At 38.1% G+C, this 25,031-nt stretch overlaps 2 protein-coding genes across 2 annotated transcripts; one reads left to right on the forward strand and one right to left on the reverse strand.

Annotated features, from left to right (window-relative positions):
* Positions 1–45: 45 nt before the first annotated feature.
* On the reverse strand, positions 46–13,200 carry usp5 (ubiquitin specific peptidase 5 (isopeptidase T)). Its single transcript, XM_044116838.1, has 20 exons — positions 12,927–13,200; positions 12,294–12,422; positions 12,143–12,209; positions 11,158–11,285; positions 10,485–10,630; positions 9,187–9,371; positions 8,302–8,396; positions 6,673–6,866; positions 6,405–6,476; positions 5,562–5,649; positions 5,332–5,457; positions 5,025–5,178; positions 4,713–4,875; positions 4,547–4,635; positions 4,205–4,333; positions 3,276–3,419; positions 3,045–3,187; positions 1,961–2,111; positions 1,759–1,843; positions 46–863 (listed from the first exon to the last, which is right to left on the reverse strand). The coding sequence occupies exons 1-20, from the start codon at positions 13,032–13,034 to the stop codon at positions 770–772; spliced, it is 2,490 nt and encodes an 829-aa protein (XP_043972773.1). The 5' UTR covers positions 13,035–13,200; the 3' UTR covers positions 46–769.
* p3h3 (prolyl 3-hydroxylase 3) lies at positions 13,154–24,875 on the forward strand. The gene is given in 18 exon segments (XM_044116844.1): positions 13,154–13,178; positions 13,181–13,220; positions 14,410–14,756; positions 15,270–15,454; positions 16,349–16,501; positions 16,977–17,169; positions 17,648–17,779; positions 17,858–18,000; positions 19,300–19,389; positions 19,469–19,521; positions 19,589–19,668; positions 19,744–19,871; positions 20,608–20,703; positions 20,793–20,943; positions 22,124–22,241; positions 22,883–22,958; positions 23,062–23,202; positions 24,463–24,875. Coding segments are annotated over 18 exon segments (2,328 nt in total). The 3' UTR covers positions 24,640–24,875.
* The last annotated feature ends 156 nt before the right edge of the window (positions 24,876–25,031 follow it).

Here is a 25,031-nt window from a genome sequence, read left to right on the forward strand (position 1 = left end):
GGGAAATCCAAGAAATGAGGAGTTGAAAGACACGGAAGAGCAAGGTTGACAGAGAGAAATCTTTATTTTTCACAGCAGAAGTAACAAAGCATTTGTTTTCAAAATAAAACACAAGTCACCCTAGTATCACCCTCACCGGACGCTTATGGAAAAACATGTTGATTTATCGGTTTTACCGGGTTTTTTTCTTATGAGTGTTTTTAGCACTTAAACAGGTAGAGGAGGTTGAGTCTAACTAAAGTGGTGCAATGTTCCAGTCAAACAAGAAACAAAGGCCTGGAAGCGTCACATGTCAGTGAATACGGGCAGTGACTACCGATGGCAGTGGAAATCAATAGTCGGGACAGATAAGCACTTGCGTAAACATGTCAATCATGAGCTCAGCGTCCGAGTCGGGCGCATGTTTGGGGCATTTGTTCAACTTTTCCGAACGCGGTGGATATTTTGTCTGGGTAAAACCCGAATGTTGCGTTAAACTAGTCTCGATTAGCTCTGGCTTTGACTCAGAGTTGCTCTGGTGAGTTTATCCTCCATCAGGCCTGCGGTTTGTTATCAGTGGCTACAGACAGACAGCAACTCCCTCATCCCACCCCCAACAATACTTATCTGTACATTTGCACCAATTTATTAAAGTGTGTTTATAAGCAATCTGAGGAACTTATTTATTTACATGTTTGTCAGTTGTGAAGCGTGCCAGAGCGTTTTTAAGAGCTTGCTGTTGTGGGTTTTGTTGGCGTCGTCTTCTCCTGGAGTGAAACGCTGGCCCGCCTCAGTCGGCCACTCTGCGGTAGAAGTAAAGGTAGCCCAGGTCTTTGGGAGGTTTCTCTGAAGCACAAACCTTCTGATCGTTAAAGATGATCCATCTGGGGGAAAATAAATACATACAGAGTCATACAACAATCCGTTTAATCACTCAGTGAATCATTTTGGAAAGTAAAATACCAGCTGAGGCTTTTCAAAGTATGTAAAGATCACAAATGGAAACAGTGGAGGCGAAAGAAAAAGAAATAAATATTTAAATCTTGACGAGGAAGCCTCTCTGTGAGGACTTATTTTTTTATGTGAACTATGATGCCATCTACTGTGCAAACTTACAATTTACATGATTCTCAAGCTTTACCAGGACTATTTACTCTGAGGAAATTATATATTTATAGGACAACAAGCTCAGCTTCTCAAACTATTTGAATATAAAGAAGTAGTTTATTTTATTGGGTAAGTTAATTTAATTTAGAAAAATAAAACTTAAAATAAAATACGTGAAGTGTTGTAGCTTTGATAAGTTTTTTATATCAATTGATGGATTTTATTTTTTTTTATATTTGAAATATTGCCAGACTGATGGGGTGAACTATCCTGTTTTAAAACAGTTTTTTTTATTTTTAAGCAGTGAAACTGTCGGCAACTTACTCAACTAGCTGTCGCTAGGTAACCACAGAATAAATGAGTTGCTAGGTAACCATAGAGCGAGTGAGTCAGTTAAAGCCACCAACCTTACTGAGTCATTGTTAGAGGTTGAGCTGATAAAGCCTTTCCTACACCTACATCCACCAAACTGGCGAAAAAAGGTGTTTTTTATGTTATTATATTTTTTGTTTTCTTCTGAATTATTTTATCTTATTTCTGATATTTTAGCTGTTCTAAATAAAGATTTCATTTAGTCACTGGTCTCCACCAAATGGGTTTATTACAACCTGATGATTAAATGTAGTTTTATTAAAGAAACTTTGAAAGTTAGTAATATTTAGACAAACTTACTGCTGGTCCTTCTTGATGTGACAGACATAGTGTCCACACATCGTGCTCGTCCCCATGTGACTGATGAATGCAAACAACTCGTACTCTAAAAAGGAAGAAAACCTTTATGCTTCATCATTAAATGAACAAAGCTAACCTGTAACTTTTCTTCTACAGAGTGAGATGGCAGGTAATTCTGACCGCCTGTCTCTCATTAACTCACTTCCTGGTCCATCTCTGACGCGAGGTCCAGGCGGAGGATCCCTCCCACCCTCGCTCTCTGCGGCTGAGCGCCCGGCTTCGGACACCTCCATGGAGTCCAGGTCGTCCAGGTGAGAGAAGATCCAGTCCACCGCACGCTCCAGCACGTTACTCTATAACAGAGATCAATGTAACGTATGACCAAATCGATTAAATCCACTAAAAAGTCAAGGTTTTTTTTTGAGTATCTTAAATGTAAATGTGAAGATATTTTCCTAAAATAGGAAAACTGCATAATGGATCTGCAGACCAATGACTGGAACGTAAATATAAAACCCTGATGGATCCTCCTTGGATTTTCACAGTTAACAGCAGACCTTCCATCATTCTTAATGCTTCAAAATCGACATGACTCGTCCTTCACCACACAAGTTCTCGCTTTTCCTTTTTCTCAGCCTTTTCTCTTACTTGAAAATGGCTTCTTCAGAGACACCCTCAGTGACGATCAATGAATCACTTCATCCTCATCAGATTCTTAAAGTTTTTGCCGCTTAACTTTTAAGCAAATATCTTGCAAAATGTTAAGGTTATGGGTAACACTTTAAATGACGGGTTGTGAATAAGACTGTAATGACACTGTCATAAACATGAGTAAGTCTTCATGAATATTTATGACTGTTGTCAGAAAATGTCATTCGGTAAATCATGACACTTTTAACACAAAGTTGACATTATTCAAAATGTCTTTGTCATGACAACTTGACATTAACCAAGAAATTATGATCCGACATAAATTTGTTTTAAAAAATATTACTGATCATTAAACTTCAGCTTTAATAACATAAAGCTACATAATTTTTTTAAGTTTAATCAGTCATACTTTTATTAATGACTTAAAAAGTCCAAATAAAAATAACAAAATACATCCAGAAAGCCTGGAGCTGCTTCTCAGGAGAACATCATCATCACAAGAAAGTGAAACTGAAAGTTGTTAGATCAAGTTTTCCATAATAAAACTGGAAAAACCCAGCAGCATAATCAGACAGATTTTCCAAATGTAACCAAGTTGCCAATTCCCTCCTCTAAACGGACGTTGTGAAACTAACCGTTGCTCTGAGCGCTTTGGTAGCCTGATCTCGACTGAAGCCCATTGAGACGATCGTTGCCAGATGTTCCTCCGAGAGGCTTTCTGTGGGAGTGGTTCCAGGTCCAGAACTGCTGCCTGGCAACACAAGTGGAGCCGAAAAGTCTGCAGAGAACCAGGAGACAGAAGCACCAACAGATTGAATAAAGAGCCCATTGGAACGCTGCCTGGAAGATCCCCAGTTTCTACACACCCGGATCGTCCATGTGGCTCATGATCCAGTTCATGGCAGCATCAATTCCAGTATTCCCAGTGTAATAGACCGCTTTCCTGCAGGCTTCCAGTGGAAATCCCATTTCACATAACTGGGACACAGTGGAGTCATCAAGGACTGGAGCTGGGATAAAGTTGACAGGAAACAGTTGAATTATTTTATGATTAGCTACTTTCTATTTTTCTGAACTAAAAATCTGAATCTTACCAATTTTTATAGCCTAATTTCTGGTGAAAATATACAAATAAACTTGAACACAAGATTTCAGCAGGATATATCAGCTTGTTTTAAAAATATAATTTCTTCATACAAATTAATAAAAAAATTTACATAAAATTTAATTTTATGTCATTTTTTTATGTGCTTTTCCTGTATGCTTTGTGAAGCACTTTGTGATTTTATCTGTAAACGGTGCCAAGAAAATACAAATTTACAAGATATTTTTCTGCAGTAATTTTTCAATATTGTGGAAATATTTACTTAAAACAAACTCTTACGTTTTGCTGATAATTTAACTGTAAGATAGTTTTGTCTTTTTCCAAGTATAATAAGATATTTGCACTAGAAACTAGACAAAAAATATTTGGTAAGATTTTGTGTTTTTGAAGTTCAAGTTACTTAGTAAAAGAAAAATGACATTCAAATAAAATAAAAAACAAGTTAAAAAAACAAAACAAAACCAAACAGATGTTTTCTTTTTAAAAGAGAAATTAATTTAAAAATTGTGAACTAAAAAGGCAACGGACGGACTCATGAGAACAGAAAAGGTAGAAAAAGGAAAAGAAGGAAAACAAGTGAGGACAAAAAAGTGGCAGAAGAAGAAAAGGAGCAGAAATGACAGACAGACTGACACAGCAGCGGGGAGTAGAGCGAGTCGTCGTCCTCGTTGCCATGCGAACCCAGGATACCTTTGACCTCCACATCTGGGGTCATGAGTGGGGGCGGGGCCACCTCAGGTAGAAGCTCCTCCCCCGGCTGCTGGCCGGTCGCACGCAGGGCGCTCAGGTCCAGGGTGTCGGGAACGTCGATGCTCACATCTGTCCAGAGAAATTCACTTCATTTCTATCACAAATATAAACTTTTGTTTCATGGTGACGAGATTTTCTTTGCGAAAGTGACACTAAGAAAGTTTATATCGAAACTTTTCGTTTGTCTGAAACTTTCCGAACTCATCAAAATGTTCGTTCTTGACGATTAAAGATGAGGACTTACTCAGTTTCACACAAACAGCAAACAGTGTCTTTGCTCACCCAGTTTCTTAGGCACCCAGTCAAGGCCAAAGGTGAACTTCTTAATCTGTATGACCAGGTGATCGGGGAAAGAGGCAAACCGCGTTGTTCTGACAAATGAGATGACACAGATAAGTTCTTCTAGGTCATCAGAGTTGAGTTATGTGCAGGCTGTTTAGTTCCATACTTGGTAGCAGAGGTTTTTGCTTGCACGGCTGAGCTCCAGAAGTCTGTGAGCATCTCTGGTTCGCTGAGTGCCGCCATACAAGCCGAGAAGGGGATTTGTGCTCGCACTGTCGGCGCTGATGAGTCCCCCTCCTCACGGCGGCGCTCTGCCTCCTTAAGTTCCTCTGGAAACCAAAGAAAAAAAAACAGGACCAGATCCAGTAGATTACTTGTTTGTACTCCTAATTTAAACATCTGACTCTACATATGGATGTGGTGAATGTCATTTAAAACTAAAGATAAAGAACAACATGGAGGTTTATCAGCAGCTCACCTGTGTTAGCAGCCTGGTCCATGGGAACGGGCAGCTGTACTATGTAATCCACCCGCTGTGTGTACTTGGCTTTTTGTGACTGCTGACAAACTATCTTCTCCTCCACCAAAAACCTGAAGGCTTCAGATGGGTTGGGCCCGGAGCGACAGTTCCTCTGTGAAAGAAAAGGTGGGTTCATTTAATAAGGAAGCTGAGGACTAACGGGTGTTTACACACCTGATGGTCAAACTAAAGTTGGGTCAAAACAGTCTAAACAGGGATGGTGTGAATGCACACTCTGGGAGGAAGATTGAGAGAGTATCTTTACCTCCACCATGTTAATGAAGTGCAATAAAAACTCCTGAGCATCCTGTTGTCGATTGGTAGAAAACTCTGGGTGGCCCCGCCCAACAAGTGCTTTAAACATCCGCGGTGCTATCCCAACCTGGTCGCCCTGCAGGAAAAACACAAACAGAATTTAAACTGGACTGCTTTAGATATTAAATATGTTTTATTTATAATTCCCAAAATGAGCATTGCAAGACTACGTCTTCTCACTCTGGGTTCAGGTGAACCGACTTCATCTACGGGATCTGGAGCAGGTTTGGAGTATTCTCCTGACAACAGGCCGTAACCGAGCTTGGCTCTGGATAAACAAACAAAACAGACGTCAGTGCATCCAAATGTGTCATTAAGGAGATTCAGAAAGGCTTATTTTATTTTTTGTTTAACCAGGATAAAAACCCACTGAGATTTAAATGATCTTTTTCAACAGAGCCTGGCCAAAATAAAGCAACAAATACAGTAGCAGTGACTTTTCAACCTGAAGTTTGTGGTCCTAAATAGCAATATTGAGTCATTAATGTATTGCAATTAATTTTTTCCAGATTCAATATCAATTTGGGAAACCCTGTGAATCTATTGAAATTGTATTAATATTATCTTTGATTGCTGTGCTGTTTATTTTACCAGACTGCAGATGGAAATTAGCATCTTGCTAAATTCTGTGTATTTATAAAAATATTGTACATTTAGTAATATACACTGGTCCATTTAAATAAAATAAATTCATTTTTTAAGTATTTAAATCAATATTGAATCTAGTAGAAATAGAATTATGACCTAAACAATAAAAGTTTTATTGTTAGCTTCTTAGTATTACCTAATCCTAATCCTAAAGGAGAACTTCAAAGGTGAGAATAATAACTGTGCAGAAAAACAAAAACAGATTGTTTTAAAGTGTACTATCCACACCAAATCTGGTACGTTTCTGTTAGGTGATTTCAAAGTCAATGAAAATATGAATCTGATACACAGATTGTAGATTCTGGAAAAGTACTATTGTGTCTAAGATTTCAGATAATTTATGGAGATATCAGAGTCCGTTTTGAAAACACTCACACTTGAGTTTTGAAGTCCTGGGTTGAGTCACTTGGTGCTTCATCAATGATCTTGTCAATGTTTGAAACGTATCTGTAAGGAATAAATAAATAAATAAATAAATAAATAACATCTTCACTCCTTTAAAATAATATAAACCAGGCTGAATTATTTGATCCTTCCAGTTTCATTAAAGTGATCATTTCATGTCAGTCTAAAAAACCACTAAGTGCTTAGAAAGACAGTTTCAGATTATAAAAGCAGGAAAAAAAGAGATGGCGTTACTGACGTGCTCTGGAAGTCTGGGACGGTGAAGAGCACTTGCATGACGGAGTTGAGGTAGCAGCTGTTTCCCAGGTTCTTCATACCCGTCAGACCGGGTCCAAACATGGGCTTCAGGGTCGTCCCCGACTCCTGGATGACCTCCCACTCCCCCACTCGCTGGTTTACAGCAATTTCCAACTCAGTCATCGTCCGCTCAGTCTGAAAAGAGAGAGTTCAGAGGTGAAAACAAACACTGGGTGAGTCCAGTTGTACGAAGGTAACAGAGTGTGAACCAAGAACTTTTTAAATCTCAACACTAAGAGTTGCAACACTTCTCCTGCAGCCTGTCTGTGTAGCATCATTAGGCAAATGCATAAATATATCATAAAAACAACATTTCAGCGCGCAGTGAGAGGTATGGAGATCTGAGCCGTCGACATTAGTGCAATCTGTGGTTTGCATTGGAGAAGCAGCTGGCAAAGAAATTAAAAGCAGCAGGGATTCAGAAAACATACAGGTGTCGCGAAAAAGAAGCCAAATGAAGATATGTTGCTGCCTTAATAGATTATGTGCTTCTACTACTAGATAAATTTGATATAAAATATGCATAAATTGAATGTGTAATGTCCAAACAAGATACTACTACATGCCTGTCAGACCTGACAGCAACATGAACTTCTGTTTTTATTTTGTGCAAGCACATTGTGTACACCAAAAATGTGCAAAATGTTGAGTGTGCACAATTTTGGACACTCAATATAATAAAAAAAATAAAATAAAAATCATCCATATGCACAAAATATAGTTGATTTTGTGTTCTATATAAAAATCTGACTAGATCTGCTACAATTCAGTTTAGGGCTACAACTAACAATGAGTCTAGTAATCAATTATTCTGATTAATCGATTAATCGGATAAAAAAATTAGCATATTGTGCAAATTTTTTATTTAACCACTTGTGCCATTTTCTTTTTTTTTTTTTACAAATATAAGAGACAAAATTAAAAGATGCAAATAAACAATTCACTTCCTTTTTAAAAAAAAATTAAATAAACATTTTATTGCCTAAAATGCATCAAGATAACATCCCTTTACCAAACATTTGATCATTTGTAGTATCGGATGAATCCGCAGCTAAAAAAATACTTTAACATCATCATGTGAAAAGTTCAGTTCTTTCTGCTTGACTCATCAGTACAGTGTCGGGCTGATTTATTGATTATTGTTCTGGATTAATCAATTAATAAATGGATACTAAAAGCTGCTTAATAGTAATTTTAGTTTTTCTTACAGAATTTGAACTCTGTAAAAATAATAAAAAAAACAAAAAAAACATGCCACATTTCTGAGTAGAACATATTTACAAAGGTGTTTTTTATTTCCTTAAATTAAAAATGTATATATTTTTGTACAGTTTTGGCTTCACTGCTGCTCTGAATATGTTGTTCTTTCAGGAAATCGCCCTTTTTTTTGAGTCTGTATACTCTAGTTATCGATTATTCAATTACTAAATTAGTTGAGGATTATTAATCTCCTCAACTAGATCAAGTCAAGGTATCAAACAGATTTAAGAAACTGGAAATAAGACAGAAGAATCAGAAGATCTGTTGGTCGTACAACTCGACCTTCTGGAGTCGACTGTTACACGTGTACCTTCTCCATGGTCATCATGTTGATGCCGAAGTGAGCGAGATGCTCCGGTAACTTGGAGTCCAGCACCATGTCGTCTTCATCGTATGAATACACATCTGGACAAACAGAACAGGGATGATAACTGAGAACCACGACATACAGACAGAGACTAAACAAGAGCTGAAATGCTGACAGAACTGATCAATAGACTTTATCTATGATTAAATCTATTTCCAGAATCAGTAACATTTGGAAAAAGAGGGAAAAAAAAAAGATTGATGGGAACCCAGAATCTTAGTGGAGGTCAGGGGACAGAAATTACATTTTCCACAATTAAATTATTTTAGTCATCAATTATTCTGGTAATTAATTGGTAAGATTTTTTCAAATGGGCTCTTTGTGTCCATTTTTTATACAACATCATGAAACAAATCTTTAATGTAATATTATAAACACATAAAAATGCAAATAAATAATTCAGCTAATTTTATAAATAAGCATTTTATTTCCTAGAGTGCTATATTGTAGCTTTCCTTTAGTGAATGTCTGATCATTTGCAGCGAAGGATGCATCTGCAGCTAAAAATAATTTTACCACCAACATATTCAAAGAAGAAACAAATATTTCCACCTGCTCTACAAGTCATTATTATAGATGATAATGTAGAGGCCTGAACACTGGAGCAAATTTAAAAAAGGTCTATTAGATACGAGTCACTGGAAAACAGAGGGTGACCTACAGAAAGCAGATTAGTGACAAACTATATCTCTAGAAGAATTATTATTATTATTATTACTCCTTTGCTGGTTTACACATTTACAAACTTACAAAGCAACAGCGCCTCCAGAATACAGATAAATCTATAACCTTTACTACTGAAAGCTCATGATTGGGTCCTCAGCTTACCAGCACCATCAGGAGTGATTGTGCCCAGTTTGACAGCCAGCGGGTATCCAGTCTCCTGGAAATGGAGGAGGGCGTGGTTGTTGCCCCCGGAGCCGTCGAAGTACCTACGACCGCACAGCACTTTGCCGTCTGTGAGGTTCATCCAGATGTTCTCCTGCAGGTCACACACCTCACACCGCCAGCCACTGCCGAGGCGGAGAGAAGATTAAAACCTCACATATCAAAGCTCTGACACTCACTGGGGGAAAAAAAAAACCCAGTGAGTGTCATAGAGTCCATGTTCTCTGAACTCTATTATTACAGAGAAAGCTAAAGTCCTGCAGGCTGAATGTAAAACAAGGACCTCAGAGTTTCCCCAGAAAACCTGACAAACCCGCTGGTAGAGGCGCTAAGTGTTTCTGAATTAAAAATGTTTAAAGTTGACAGAAAATTTGACATCACCTGGTAAAGATGTTACTAGAAGACAGTATGAACAAAACCTAAACACCAACTATAAAATCTTTTAAAAAAAAGACAAACATAAAAAAATTCTGTTGAGATTAATATCAATGTTTGGTAACACTTTGTTTGAAGAGGTGTGCATAAGACTCACCTGACATTGTCATAAACATGAAGGGAGTTTTCATGAATGTTTATGACTGTTAACATAAAGTGTCATTCCTTAATTACTGCTCTGACAAGTTCTTTCAGCAAATTGTCTTCTTTTGATGCTATATACTCCAATTAATCGATTACTAAATCAGATGACGATTATTTCAATATTTGATTCATCCAATTAATCATTTCACCTCTACACTGAAAATCTGGACTCAAAACCAGTCTCAAACAGTAGATTGCTAACAACCAACGTTGTAATGCTGCAACCTTTTTACTAACAACTATATTTTCTGAAGACGATAAACTTTTTTAAGCAAAAATATCTACCAAATGAACCGACCGGCACCTCTTTTTTCCTATTTGGAAAGAATTAAAAAGATTTACTCCACAGGATGAGTAAGAATTAGTTTCTAATCTATAATTTCAAACATTGAGTAACGATCTTAAATAATGAAGCTGCTGCTAATATGATCAATCTTTAAGATAAATTAAAACATATTCTGTTTCCTGTTAGTTAGGTTTACATTTTCTCAGATCAGAACTGTGTTATAAGGGTATAAGACGATTAGCTGTCACTTGGTTCTTTAGCGTGTGAATGTGTGGAAGTGCAACTGTGTTGGGCAAGTTTTTATTTGAATAATCTAAAAACTCTCTTATGTAACAGATTTCATAAAAACACATTGATTAGTTTAATAAACCACCTGGGAGGGATCTTGACTCCGTTGTCCAGCTGTTTAAGGTTGGCGGCGTGCTTCGACTCCTGTCTCACCTCTCCGTCCCACTGTTGAACTTGTAAGGTGTGAGACACTGAGTCTGCTGCCATGATACCCGACATAGACAGAGACACCTGGAAACACAGCAGAGGATGCACAAAATGTTAGAATAATGTCTCAGTTACTTGGAACTACAAGGTTTATTTAAACGGCTCTGGTGTGAAAATGAAAGGTAACACTGTAGATGTTGCAAAAACCAACACTCAAGTTACTGAGTGAGAGTAAATGAATAATACACAGATAAAATTGAAAATAAAATTAAATTCTACAATTTTAATACAGAACCTCTTGCAAACCAGAGTACAGGTTCTGACTATTTACGCTACAAACAAAAATAAAAAAACAGAAATTTTGGAGAGACATTCGTTGATAAAAGTCCAAGAGTTCCCAATGAACCATTTGGCAACATGTGGACCATCTGAAAAGTTCTTTTTTTATTTGCCTTGAGCCAAAACAATAACATCTAATAAATAATGAGTCAATGCTCCTATTGCAAGAGAATAAATCCTTCAAACTTGTAGTGTGTAAGATCAGAGGAGCTTTGCAGCTGCTGTAACCATCTGAATATAATTCTTAATACAATAAAAAAATGAAAAGTTACCCGCTCTCTAACAACATCCGGCATTGTGCTAAGGTCCTCTGAGGTCACTTCCTGTCTGTCAGGTAAAATGACCACCTTTACGTCCTCCTCGTAAAGCTCCTGCTCCACATCAAAACCTCCTTCAATCCCTGGAAGAAATTAGAAACAATAATGATGCCAACATGTGATGTAGACATGAAATGTCCCTCCATGGTTCTCTGAGGTTTTCTCTCTCTGGTCCAGGTTCTGAGTTCTGGTGAAGACAGGAAGTAGACGCCTATTTGGTTGTCCACTGACCCTCACTGCTGTTCTTCTTTTAAAAGTGATGCAAAAGGCCAACAATAACAAAACTCACTGGAAACAAAGCCAATGCTAGAGTGATGTGCCCATATTCAAAGTCAAAATTTTGACTGAATTTTATTGTTTTAAAAAAGCAGAAACACAAAGAGCAGAGTGCAATTAAATATCAGAAAAAACTCATCGGGGGAACACAACAGGAAAACATTAAATCACACCAGAAGTACGCTGCTTGCTACATTAAATGTTATAGCTTTTTTTCTGACGGTCGTTTGATTTAAATGCCATAGAATTATTTGTAGTTTAAATCAATAACGCGTGCAAAATACATCTATGTGCATGGATATCGAGATACAAATATTAAAAAGTTTCGTGAAGTAGCATTTTGCAGCTCTGGTTCATTGCCTGTAAGAGCAACCAAGAAAGATCCTTTCCCAACTGGGAGAAAAGTGACCAAAATTAGAAATGGAGAGAAAAAACAAAGGAAAAAGAACCCACCTTCTCACAAGCAACAGGAGTCGTGAAGAAACTTTGCATTTTTTCCTCCTTCATGTTCAAACCACAATAAACTGACACTAATACCAAAATTGTGACTTTGTGTGACCATGTACCACTTTTGTTTTAGAAAATTGTTTTAGCTCCAACTCATCTCTAACAGATTTTTGACAAGTTGTGCAAACTTTTCATCCATTCCCTCAGGAAAACTCACCTATAGCCAGTCTAGTGGGCTTTTTCTTAGGTGGGTGTCCTGAGCCAGAGTTGTTTTCATCCTCCTTCTGTGAACAAAATAAATGTTTATTATAATTTGAAGACGAGTAATTGAAAAGACAGTTTACATTATATTACACAGTAAAATCTACCTTAGCCTTTCTAGTCCGGGTAATGTGCAGGTAAGCCCTCTGACCAGTCCGAGCATGATGTCTGTCCACGTACTGACTGCCAAAACCCAGAAAAGTGTTCATGCACACGTATATGCCTCCTTCGCTCTCCTGTCAAGATAAAACATGTACCAAAAGTCAGAAAAATGCGAATAATTCATAACATCAAGTCACAACACAAGAAATTAAAGTTGGAGCACATCTGTAGCTCTTGATGACAAAGCATCCGTTGCTCTAGCTCCTGTCAACCTGCTAAGCTTCACTACTTAGCAGCTTATGTTACAATTCCAGCACAAAATGAGATCAGAAAAGAATGGTTAAAGTATGCGACAAGGTTATATTAAATTCAGCTCATTCAAAGTCATAGCTATTAAACAAAGTTTACTTGTTTTCTAGCTACACGGCTAGCGCTGCTAACTTTCCATTACAGAGAATTACTAGCTTAGCATCAAGCTAGCCTGCTAGTTAGCCACAACAAGAAAATTTAGTTCAAAGTAGAAAACCTCTGGTATTTTTTTCTTGTCACAGTACAGCACATGATATGAATACATTTGGAAAACTAACACTCTTCTTCTGGCTAGTGGAGGTAGTGCTTCACAAAAGGAAAAGGCTCACCGGCGACGAAAATGACAGGGCGCATTCGTCTTTGTGGACACGGTCCCCAGGCTTTGGGACGCGAATTGTGGACAAAACTGACATCAAAACCTCTCCAACGTCCGCCATGGTGAAATGACTAGTTCTGCTTTTCCGTGGGACGGTTGCTGTCCTGAGTTTGGACACCTAGTCGGTTGTTTACCTGGTTCTAAAGGGAGTCTGGTGTCTCTCCTATATGTTTGGTCTGAATGAATCAGGAGCCGATGCCTGGTGTTAAGGAAGGAAGGCCGAACGAAAGAACAGCCAGCTTTTACCGTAATACACAGTATAAAGACACCCACTGTTATTTGTTGTAAACTTCACACAAATCGTATGAAGATTAAATTAAATTTATAGAAATTATTAAAATTTCTGTGATAACCTATTGTAAAGGAAAACGTTATTTTTATGACAAGCTAGATATCTGGAACAGTTTGGGCCAAATATGCTTTTACTACACCTTTCTAACTTTGCTATGGATTGATGATTCTTTGACATAGAATTTGTTGCATTTTATTTTCCATTTTCTGATTTTCATCTCAGATTTTAAAGAATTCATAGGTTGGTGAACTCTAATTTGGATTATTCAGAGCTATTTACAAAACAATGCAAAACAACAGTTTAAAATTGGACATCTTGCAATTTTTTTATTTTAATAAAAGGATCATTATGGAGCTCCTTTCTTCTATTCTCTACAAAAATAGGTCTGGATTATATTTACATATGTGAAAAACGCAGTTTGTAATATATGGTTCTTATATTAAACTCTAAATCAAGATGACATGATTATTTTATTTTTTTTAATTGTCAAACTCCAGTCCTCAAGGGCTGCTGTCCTGCAGTTTTTAAATGTGCCACAGGTACAAAAACGCTGAAATGAAATGGCTTGATTAGCTTCTTGTTGTGTAGATAGGTGCTCCAGAGACTTGCTAATACTTAGTTATTCTATTCAGGTGTGAGGCAGAAGAGGTACATCTAAAAGTTTCAGAGCCGTGGCCCTCCAGGACTGAAGTTTGACACCTGTACCTGTCTTGTTTATGCTTTTTTTTGCATTTGATATCTAGACAGCTTTAAGGAAATTTCTTTAAAAAGAGAGAGAGAGATCCAGCCGAGCCGAGACCGAATATTTGCCTTGTCGGTGAGATTCCAACAGGCTGTTGACTTTGAGATGACGTGTCGCACTTACTTTCTTTTTTACGGTAGTAGAAGTTAAGTTAAAGAAAATCACGCCCTCTGGTGGCGAATTATAACAGTTGCCGTTTCAAACGCTGTCTAAATTAAAACATGCTCTGTCCCTTTAATAAGTTCAAAACAAACCAGCAAACTTACTTTGCTTTGATTTCTACACACATCTTTCGGATTTGGTGAGGTAATAAAAAAGATGTGAAGAACTGGTAGCATGCAACGATGAGGTTTCGATTTCTCACACTTGCTCATTTTTTTTCTGGATTGTCATTATCTGCAGACACTCCTCCTCTTCCTCCTCTGCTGCTGCGGTGGGATCTGCTTTTTGGACCATGGCGCTGCGCTCTGAGCACTTCACTGTATACGTGGCGTTGTGTTTTCTTCTTGTAGCATTATCTACCCTCACTGTAAGAGCTTCCGCAGGTAGCGGATCTAAAGTTTTGTCTCTTTTGCAGCCGTATGACTTTCTGTATTACAGCGGGGTCCGTGCTTATTACGGAGAGGAGTGGACAAAGGCTGCAGAGCTGCTGGAGAAATCCATCCAGACCAAGGAGGCTCTGCTGAGAGCCCGCAGACAGTGTCATGATGACTGTGTGTCATCTGGGACCGAGGCTTTCAACAAACTGGGTAAGTTTATAGATAATAACTATATTCTGGTGAAGATATTTATTAATCAGTCAGTCTAAATTAAGAATAAATATCAGATCGCTCAGCTTAGCTTCTAGGCTGGTTGAGTTTATTAAAGTACAGTGGTTTGCATAGAGATTCATAAACTTTTTCAGGTTATCATGCTACAACTACAAACTGTTTTTTTGTTGGGATTTATGTAACAAGGAAAACTCAAAACAGCCTAAGGAACAGTCAGACTTTACACAGCTGAATTTAGGTTTCAACTAAGGATGCACTGATCCTCTTTTTTCACTTCCGATAGAGATATTTGAGGTTTAGGATTGGCTGATACCAATCCGATACAGAAAATCTGTGCTGAATTAACTTAAAAATGTAGTTTTTTAAAACACAGACTTAAATGTATCAAATTACAAATGTATTTGATAGCCCTGCTCCAGTACAGCACACTTAAGCAGGTATATAAGCTGTATGGCTGGATGTGAGATGTGTTTGTGTTTTCTGTGTTGTCAGACTCAGAGAAGGGCAGCATGTGGGACCTCTGGGCTCTGGACTGGATTCAGCAAAAAGCCGAGTGTCTGAGGTTCTGTATCGGACGCTCCGTCTCCCCAACGGGACAGCTTCCTGTTTCTAGTGACATCGAATATGAATTCAACACTCGCAACCCCTACAACTTCCTACAAGTCACTTACTACAAGGTAAGATGCACTTTATGCTATGAAGAAGTATTAAAGGCACTGAAAAAAATCTGACTTTAAACTTCTGAGATCAAAAGTCATATATTTTTTCTTTTTATTGTGGTCCTACTCATCTTCCGTACAATGGCATATTGGGGCCATTTAAATAGAAAAAAAGGTAAATTTTTGTAGTCAGGAAGTAAATTTTTGCCAAAAAAATCAGAAATTCTTTTCTAATTTCACAAATTGTCTAGAGAAAACAATTACATTTTCTGAGTTTCAAAATTCAAAAATTTGCTTAAAAAAAACTCAGAAAATTTTAGATTAATCTCTGAAATTTTCTATTAAACAAATGCGGAAATTTTCTGAGTTTCAAAAGTTGAAAAGTTGCAAGAAAAAACTCTGAGCATTTGAGATTAATCTCAGAGATTTTCATGAAAAAAAAAAAGTTTCAAACGTTGAAAAGTCAACGTTTGAAACTCAGAGGTTTTTCTTGAACATTTCTGAGATTAATTTAAGAAATTCTGAGTTTCTTCTTGCACATTTTTGACTTGTGGACCTCAGAAATTTCCACATTTGTGTCTAGAAAATTTCCGAGATTATTCTTAAGTTTTTGGCATAAATTTCCTCCTTTTTTTATCTACAATTTGGACACACCTTCTAATTGAAATCAATTAGAAGGTGTGTCCAAACGTTTGTTCTGTACTGTACATTGGACCAAATACGTTGTCAAACACTCGTACTGTGCATCCTCAGAGCTCTGGTAAATAAACATATTAGTATTTTTGCTCCCATTGACTCTACAGTTAACATTCTGTGATGTTTAATTGAAATGAGCTTCTAGGCTGTTAATTGTGTCGTATTTTCTGGAAACACGCCAGGGTTTGTCTGACATTCTCTCCTCCTCCACACCAGTTGGAGAAGTTGAAAAAGGCGGCGTCTGCAGCTCACACGTATTTTGTGGCCAACCCGAGTCACCTGGAGATGAGGAACAACATCGAGAAGTACAGGCGGATGGAGGGAGTGGCGGAGGACGACTTCCATGACAGAGAGGCTGAGAAACATTGGGTAAGATGAGAAAAAGGGTCTGTTTATCAGCAGTAAGTCTGAATGAATGCAGTGATGAGGCACAGCGTCCTACAGAAATATTTGTACACCTTGAAATTTATATTTTGTTTTAGTAAAACCTCAAAAATTTATGTTTTTGTGTTATAGAAAAACAGAAAGTGGTGATGACTCTTTCACTGTGAAGTGGAAAATTCTATTTAGGGTTATTATAATAAAGAAAACTGAATGCAAATGCACACTTTTTATATTTTTTCTTCCAGTTATGCACCAATCTATGTTTGTTGATGACTTTAATAAACTTTGAACCTTAAAAATATTTAATAAAAACAGCAAAGGTTTAGGTTGTGATGTGATAAACTGTAAAAAGAAGAAAACGTTGCAGTAACGTTGAGGATTAAAAATATACACCACTGCTGCTCCTGACGTTGTTTCATCTAAGTTTCCATTTTAATGCAGGCGCCTTGTTTTCCCTCAGGTTCTGTACGATGCAGCCATGCAGCACGAAGCGTCGTCCGACTGGCTGCAGGCGGCGGAGAAATGGAGAGCATGTGTGAATGAAACTCTGTGGCGGACAGACGAGTGCAGGGTGCAGTGTGAGGTTTCACCGCAGCCGCTGCCTGAGGACCGGGGCGTGGACGGCGTGGACGGCGCCTTCGAAAAGGCTGCAGGTGGGAAAACTTACAACACAGGATGAGACATTTTCACACCACAGGAGAGGAAAACTTTGTTCTGGATTATTGTTTAGTGTATTTTCTCAATGCTTTTAATGTCTTTATGCAGTTTGGTTGAATTTAAATATGTCAGGGAAAAGAGATGAAAAATACAGGAGGAAATAGACAAACTTGTAATTTGTTCATTTGATTTTATGTGTTTTTCCTTCTGCAAAAATTACAAACTTGGAGGATAAATACATTTTTGATTGACTCCTTATTGTCTCCAAAAAAATGACTATACCGTCATAAGTTTTAATGATAATATTAATATAGCTCCCATATTATTTCTGCCAAACATTAACATCCATTTAAAAAATCAATAAATATACAAAAACCTGTCTGGCCCAGCAATCAGGAGTAAAAACATGAACGTACTGAAATGACCAGCGTTGTTTATGACACATATGGACGTTCGTTTGTCTCGTCTGTCCAGCTCTGTCCCTGTCCCTCCTCTCATGCCGGCAGTCCTGCGTGACTCAGGTCGCCACACGACCCGGACGGATTTCTGCACAGGAGGACTTCTTACCCACTCAGCTTGAGCATCTTCACATTGCACAGTTTAAATGTGAGGCTTTGCTCAGTAAAGAGGAAATGTTTTAGTTATTGTTCCATTATTTATGGTGGATTTTTGTTTCTCCAACAGCTGGTGATGTGAGTGGAGCGCTGCAGACACTTCGCTCCTTTCTGCTGTTTTACTCCACTGACAAGGACTCCTTAGACAACCTGCAGCTCTACTATGAGACACTAGGGGGCGATGCGGAGTCACGCGGCATTCAGCCTGCTCGGGTAAAACTCTAGAGGTCGTTTATTGGCAGATAATCTAAATCTGAATATTTTCCTGTTTCAACCACAAACTTTCATGGATTTTATTTGGACTTAGTGTGAAAGACCAGCACCAACCAATACAGAACTATAAATGAATTATTATTATTATTATTTTAAGGAATAGTAAATCTGTACTGATATGTTGTATTGTAAATAGTCTGTTTTTGCTATTTTCAATACACACGCACATTATGAACATTTTAGAAAAGTGATCCGACTCAGTTGCACATCCTTCGCATTTCAGTTACAAAGTAACTGCTGTAATCGTCTTGTACAATATACTATTATTATGAATGAAATCTTGTTTTATGTATAATATTTTACACTTTAAGAACTTTTTTTGTGAACCTTTACACCTGATGATGTTGTTACACCTGAGTTTGTCCTTTGCGAGACAATAAATTATGTTTTTATTATATTCTGTTGTATTATATTATAAACAGAGGCATGGATTTGTGTTCAGGCCTTCATACTTTGATTCCTTTTGATGGAAGTTAGTGCAACCAAATGCCTTCAGATCATCTAATCATTAAATTGAGCCCAACAGTTTGTCATTTAATCTCCACATAAATGGCGGTTTAAATTTATTAGTGGACATTAGTGAACAAAAGGCATCATGAAGACACCAGAGACGTGTGGAAGAAGCTGCTCTGGTCAGAAAATGCTGGGCGATGCATGCAAAATGTTTTGTACAGCAGGAAACAGGGTGGAGGCAGCATCATGCTTAATAGAGGGCAATCCTGGAAGAAAACCTGCGGAATCAGAGCATATGTACATGTGCTGCAATGGTCTAGTTAAAGTCCAGACCTAAATATAGTATGTCACACAACAGATTTCTAATTTTAAAAAAGTTTGAAAACTATAAAGCACATTGAATAGCAAGACAAAATGTGAAAAAGTTAAAGAAATATGACCCTGAACAGGGTGGTTTTGTGTTATTATTTTCCACTGATAGGAAAATGAAGGAAAGCATAAATCAGAGTTTAGTCGTGCAATCTCCCTCTAAATATTTTAAGTTCAAATTTCTTTTCCAAAAATGGGATAACATGTATTTATTTAGAGCACTTTATGTGTAAATATATAAGATTATTGGCAGGTGGCTAATTTCCAACTCTAGTCTGACTGGCTGGTTGATGTTACAGTGATAAAAACTACAAAATAACACTTCAGAAGAAGAAATGCATAAAATCTATACATCATTTAATCAATAACATTCATCCAAATAGTCGCGTTTGACTAAAAGTTTGTGTTTTCATTCAGGAAATTGCCAGATACATCAACCAGTCGCTGCAGGAGAAGAGCCTGTTGTATTTCGGTGTGGAGAATCTGAACTTTACTTTCACGGACCCGGTAAGCGCCGACACCCAGAGCAGCGACTTAAACCATGTAAACGTCTGTTTGCTCAGTTTATTCATCATCTTGTTTGCAGGATCTCTGGACTCCAGAGGATGTTGTGCCTGAGTCTCTCAGAGAAAACTGGAGGTGCGACAAACTGAGGCAAAATTCACCTGAAATGTGAGGTTGACTCAGTGTGTTTGATTCCCTACAGAGCAGAAAAACAGATGATAAATGAGAAAATAAAGGAGGGAGATCAGCCAGAAGAAGTGGACGACAGCGGGTTTTATGCAGGCAAGAAAATCGTTCCATCGTTTCATAATTTAGTTTTTCTTCTGTCTCATTTTTTGCTGTTGTTGGTCTCAACAGGGGGTCTGGTTCCACAGGTGGGAGTGACCATCACCATGGACGATGATGCTCTAAACGGGACGAATCGGGTCGTTCTGGACGGAGTCATGACTGAGAAGGAGTGTGATAAAATACTGCAGCTGGCAACTGTAATAAAACTCAACTCTCCCTCCAACACAGAGGCTTTTGTAGGTTTGCACCGATTTCCTTAACTTTGGGAGATCGGTGATCGGCCCGTTTTTACACGTGAAGCCGATCTTAGCCATCCATTTTATGCACCTTGGAAAAGGTCTGAAAATCAACCACTGCCCTCTTCTGCTCTCCTGTTAGGAAGAGCAGAAGACTCACCAGGTCAGATCGACTCAAGTTTGCAGTCAACAATAGTCGCCCCATTGTTGCAAATTCAGCGACTTCTTTGCTATAATTAGCAACATTTCAGACAAACAAATGTAAAAATTGGCCAAAAAGGTTTTTAAATAATCGGTTATCAGCGAGGGGCTACAAAACTGAAATCGGTGCACTCCTAATTGTTTGTCTAGTTTTTAGTCAAACGTTTTTAGTACACATGAATTGAGATTATACTAACTTAACAGTAACGTATAAAGGCTTGTTTTAAGTAAATAATTCCTTGACATTGATGACAAAGTTGTAGTTCTATTGAAAGACAAATTTACTTTAATTTCCCTTTGTTATAAATGAAATTATCAGCCAATGGATCTGGAACTTTTTTTTTATCAATATCAACAAATTTTTTACTTAAAACAAGATTTCATATCTTGCTTTTAGTCAATGTTAGTTTTGTCTTAATTCATGTCTCCAATATTAATATTTGCAATAGAAACTAGACAAAGTGGTTGTTTTTACAGTGTACGTTGTGCTTTTCAGGTCGCGGCGTCTCTTGGCGATGGCTACAGAGGACGGCGGTCCCCCCACACTCCTCACGAGACGTTCGAGGGTCTCACTGTCCTCAGGGCTGTGAAGGTGGGTGGAAATCAGAGGATGAGAGCAGCAATAGGAGAGGTTTTTGTTTGGGTGAAATCTCTGAAGTCCTCCTGCTGTCTGTGTCCCAGCTGTCTCAGGAAGGACTGGTGGACCAGTCAGACACCAGACTGCTGCATGAGCTGGGAGAGAGAGTGAGAACCCTGCTGCACTCCTACTTCAGGAGTCCCTCAGGGCTTTTCATCTCCTTCACACACCTGGTGTGTCGCAGTGCCGCTACGGGTAATCACAATCACTCTTTATTCTGTCCTGGATCAGAGGAAGTTTCATTTCGACACGGTGATTTTGTAGTCACATCATGTTTCCGAGTGTTTCCCCCATTCCTACTCGAATCGCTCCATCCTTATTCTGAGTCAGGTTAAATACTGACATCATCAGCTTTTGCTAATTAATTTCCAAAAGGTTGCAGCATCAGCATTTCCACATAGAGTGCCTTAAAACATTTAGTCTCAACATAAATCCAGCTGCATGCACCCTAAAAGTCTCAGACGTTTTTTTTTTTTGTTTTTTTTGATACAACATTAGTGAACAAGCAGCAGACAATCATACAGACGGAGGAAAACACCAGATGAATCGGGGACAGAAATATGGAGAAGTTTAAAGGGAATCTGTTGTGAAAAAAATCACATTTTGTGTATTTTTATACTTCCAGTTGGCTTTTAAAAACCCTTCAAGCTCTTAAAAAAACATCCAGTCATTATCTGGAAATAAGTTAACGTGTTGTTGGTGTCCGGAAAATTAACCGTTTCGAAAACCTCCAGATTAAGTAACAAACGATGAGCTCTGAGCTGTTACTGAGCAACGCCAGCCGAGCCCAGCCCGTCGCCTAGCAACCAAAGCAGAGCGCCAGCACGTCTAAAAACACTTTGTGTAATTTTTCCTCCTCTTTATCATCATACAGGTGCTTCATGTTGGTGTGTTGCATGAAATTCTAATGAATGAAGTTTGTCGTTGTGAAGAGATAAAAATTGATTGAATGCAGCAAAGCACAGGACATTTTATTATTAAATATGCAGCAGCTTTTCAAGTCTTTTCTTCACTCTATAACTGTGTGATATTAAGAAATAATCTATGTTTTTGTTGAATATCAGTTTTAGAAGTGATATAGTCGTATTGTCCTCTCTTTTGCTTTTTTAATTGTTGAAACACTCTTTAGGGTCAAGGGTCATCTGGGTCAGGTGCAAATCTGCCAGCTGGAAATTTTTGAGCTCGTTTTAATTTATTATGCAGTTTATTGATTTATGGATTTATAGACTTGTTGCTCATTGCGATAGATCTGCAGATAACTTAAAAAATACTTGAATCAGCTTCTGAGTCGATACTTTGGACCGGATCAGGACAGTTTCCAGTCCATCACCACGCCGGTTCTGAAACGTGAATCTGTTTGTCTGTTTCCTTCCAGGTGAGCAGGAGGGCAGGATGGATTTGTCTCACCCGGTCCATGTCGATAACTGTCTGCTGGAGCCGGAAACCAGACAGTGCTGGAGGGAACCGCCTGCCTTCATACACAGAGACCTCAGGTACCAGAACACCGGAGGTCCACTAGTCCTCAGTGTTCATTTCATTTGCTCCATTTCGGCCATTTTTTACTCTGAATCATGATTTAATGTCACTTTGTTCCAAATGTGTAAAAAAAGAGAAAGCATATATAACTTAAAAGGAAGTGAGATTTTCAAATAATCAGATTCAGGAAAGATGCATTTTAGTTAAAGGTGTTAATTTATGGAAAAATCTAAATTTCTTTCTGCCTTTAAAAGAAAACTGAAAATCATTTTGATGAAGGGATTTGGCATTTAATAAACTGATAGTTTGTTTTGTAATTTTGTATCTAATAGTTTTCTGAGTTGAACAGCTGAGTTTGTCTTCATAGAGGAAAGATATAAGTTTATACTTCTCTCTGCTCCTGTTCATTCGCTTTTTCTTTTAGTTGTTACCTGAACTACTTATATTTATTGAGTGAATTGGAATAAAACTCAAGATAAAGGGATAAAATGAAATAAATTCATGTATTTATATAAATTTTTTAAGTCTTCTTCAGCATGTAAAAGGTATTTAAACAAACTGTCACTGCACTAACAAACTGTCTAAAATCAATACATCCTATAAAATATAATAAAATGTTTTTATGTGTGTAAAAATGAGGAACATTTTTACCCAACAGCGCCATTCTCTACTTGAACGATAACTTTGACGGAGGAGAGTTGTTGTTCACTAAGCGAGACGCCAAAACAGTAACAGTGAGTCACTTTGATGATCTGAAATATGCTGATTATTGATCTCTTTTTTTTTTTTTACGCCGTGATGAATGTTGGATTTCTTTGCCCTCATTCTTGTCTGCAGGCTCGAGTTAAGCCCAGCTGTGGTCGACTGGTGGGCTTTTCGTCCGGGCCGGTGAACCCCCACGGCGTGACGGCCGTGACCCGGGGTCGGCGCTGCGCTCTGGCCCTCTGGTTCACCAAGGAGAAGCTCTACAGGGACATGGTGAGCTCTGCGGTCCGACCCGGCCTCCTCCCCGCTTATGTCACACCTGAGGCTGCGCGCGCTGGTGTCGTGACTCTGGTGTTGGATAATCGGAGCGGCTCGAACACAATGCAAATCTGCTGCTGGTTTTGCATGACGATGGGCATTTACTGAGCCTGTTCTGCGGCCCGGTCGATGCGGTCTCATCGTGTGCACGCTTGGAAAAGATTAACCATTTAGGACTCGGCGTTCCACCTCTTTACTCCACATTTAGTGATTTCACTCAAACCTGGGAGGAAAAAAAAAAAAAAATACAGGTTTCGGCCGTGAAACGAAGCATTCCACGTCTTGTCAGGTTAAAACCGTGAACTTTAATGTTTTATGGAGATTTTATCTAATAAGCCGACACAACGTACCGCAGTGAAGGGAAAATTTAGAAGTTTTCTTTTCTAATTAAGATCTGAAAAGTGTGGCCTGCATTTTTATTCAGCCTCATGAGTCAACACTTTTCACTGCAAGCCTTTTAACATCTACCTTTAGTTTTGGGTTTTTATTAAAATTAGAAGTTAAATACAAGTGTACAGCCAAACTTTACACAGTTTCAAATGTCCTACAGAAAATAACAAGGAAATTTTGAAACAAGAATTTAAGTTATTCCAAAGTAAAGTAAATATTTATTTTAGCTTCTTAATGTGAGTGAAAATAATAGAGTAATATATGCTCCTGAACTAGATAAGAGCAGATTTTTTTTGCATATTGTGAAATAATTATTATTTGGTTTAAATTGCAGCAATTAGTTAAAACTCACAATTCAAGATTGATGAATTATCAGAACTTGAAAAAACAATTTTAGACATTTGCTTCTTGTTGTCAAATCAACTTCATAAACTTTATTTTCTGAGTTAAAACCAAAACAATTTTTCTGTTGAGTTAAATTTTCAAGTTAAATCACCTTTAAAAGTTTTACAGTGTACAACATAGTAAAAATACTCTTAAAAGTTTTTTTTTTTTTTTTTTTTTTTTTTTTAAATTTACTAAGGTAAATGTACCGCAACTCTGGCTCCATCACAAAAATCCCAAGGTTGATTAGATTGAAGAGTTTGGTGTATAAAAAGTTTTTGAGTTCAGTTTCATCAACTTCACACAAAACATTAACAAGATTGAATTTAAAAACAAGAAACAAACACACTTTGTTCTTCCACAACTCCTTCAGAATTTGCTTTCCAAATCAGTTTCCAGCTTGAAATCAGCATTTTGATATATTTTGCATCCGTGCTGCAGGAGCGAGAGGAAGCAGAGGCCTTGTGGGCCGCCGACGGACAGAGCGCGTTGAAGAAGGACGAGGAAGAGGAGGAGAAGGAGGGCAGCGCCACCGCGGGCCGCAACGCCCGGAGCCACGCGCTCAAAGAACGGAGCAGAGAGAGAAACACGGTGACGGGCCGCAAGGACGAGCTGTGACAGTCAGAAAAGACGCTCAAGACTGAAACTGGAATTTATTTTCATCTTTCAGTTTCCACTCAAGCATCTCACTCTGTTTTTGTTTTTTTATTCTGTGTCTAGTTTGTGCTTTATTTATGCTGTAAGTGATGGAGAGCTGCCTCTGTGATGTTAGTCTGGATGCTTTTCCAACCAATCACTGAATTTGAAAATGGAAAGAATATAATGTGCATTAAATGTGACTCTTTACCAGCGAAGCATGAGTGCCACATGCCAAATGCATGCAAGAGGAAAGAGGATTATAGATGGAGAGAGAGGTTAGAAACGGTGGCAAAGTAAGGCCAGGCTGCAAGATCTGCTCAGCGATTTACCTCCGCCGGTTTTATTCTGCTCTGAATTTGAGGAAAATGATA

This window comes from Gambusia affinis, linkage group LG05 (genome assembly GCF_019740435.1).
Source record: "Gambusia affinis linkage group LG05, SWU_Gaff_1.0, whole genome shotgun sequence".
NCBI lineage: Eukaryota > Metazoa > Chordata > Actinopteri > Cyprinodontiformes > Poeciliidae > Gambusia > Gambusia affinis.

Excerpts from the sequence above, each read along its gene's own strand:
- usp5 (XM_044116838.1), bottom strand. The coding sequence starts at position 13,034 with ATGGCGGACGTTGGAGAGGTTTTGATGTCAGTTTTGTCCACAATTCGC. Across the intron at positions 12,210-12,293 it reads CCCGGACTAGAAAGGCTAAG|AAGGAGGATGAAAACAACTC; the intron begins GTAGATTTTACT and ends TTTTGTTCACAG. Across the intron at positions 9,372-10,484 it reads GGAGTCAAGATCCCTCCCAG|TGGCTGGCGGTGTGAGGTGT; the intron begins GTGGTTTATTAA and ends CCGCCTCGGCAG.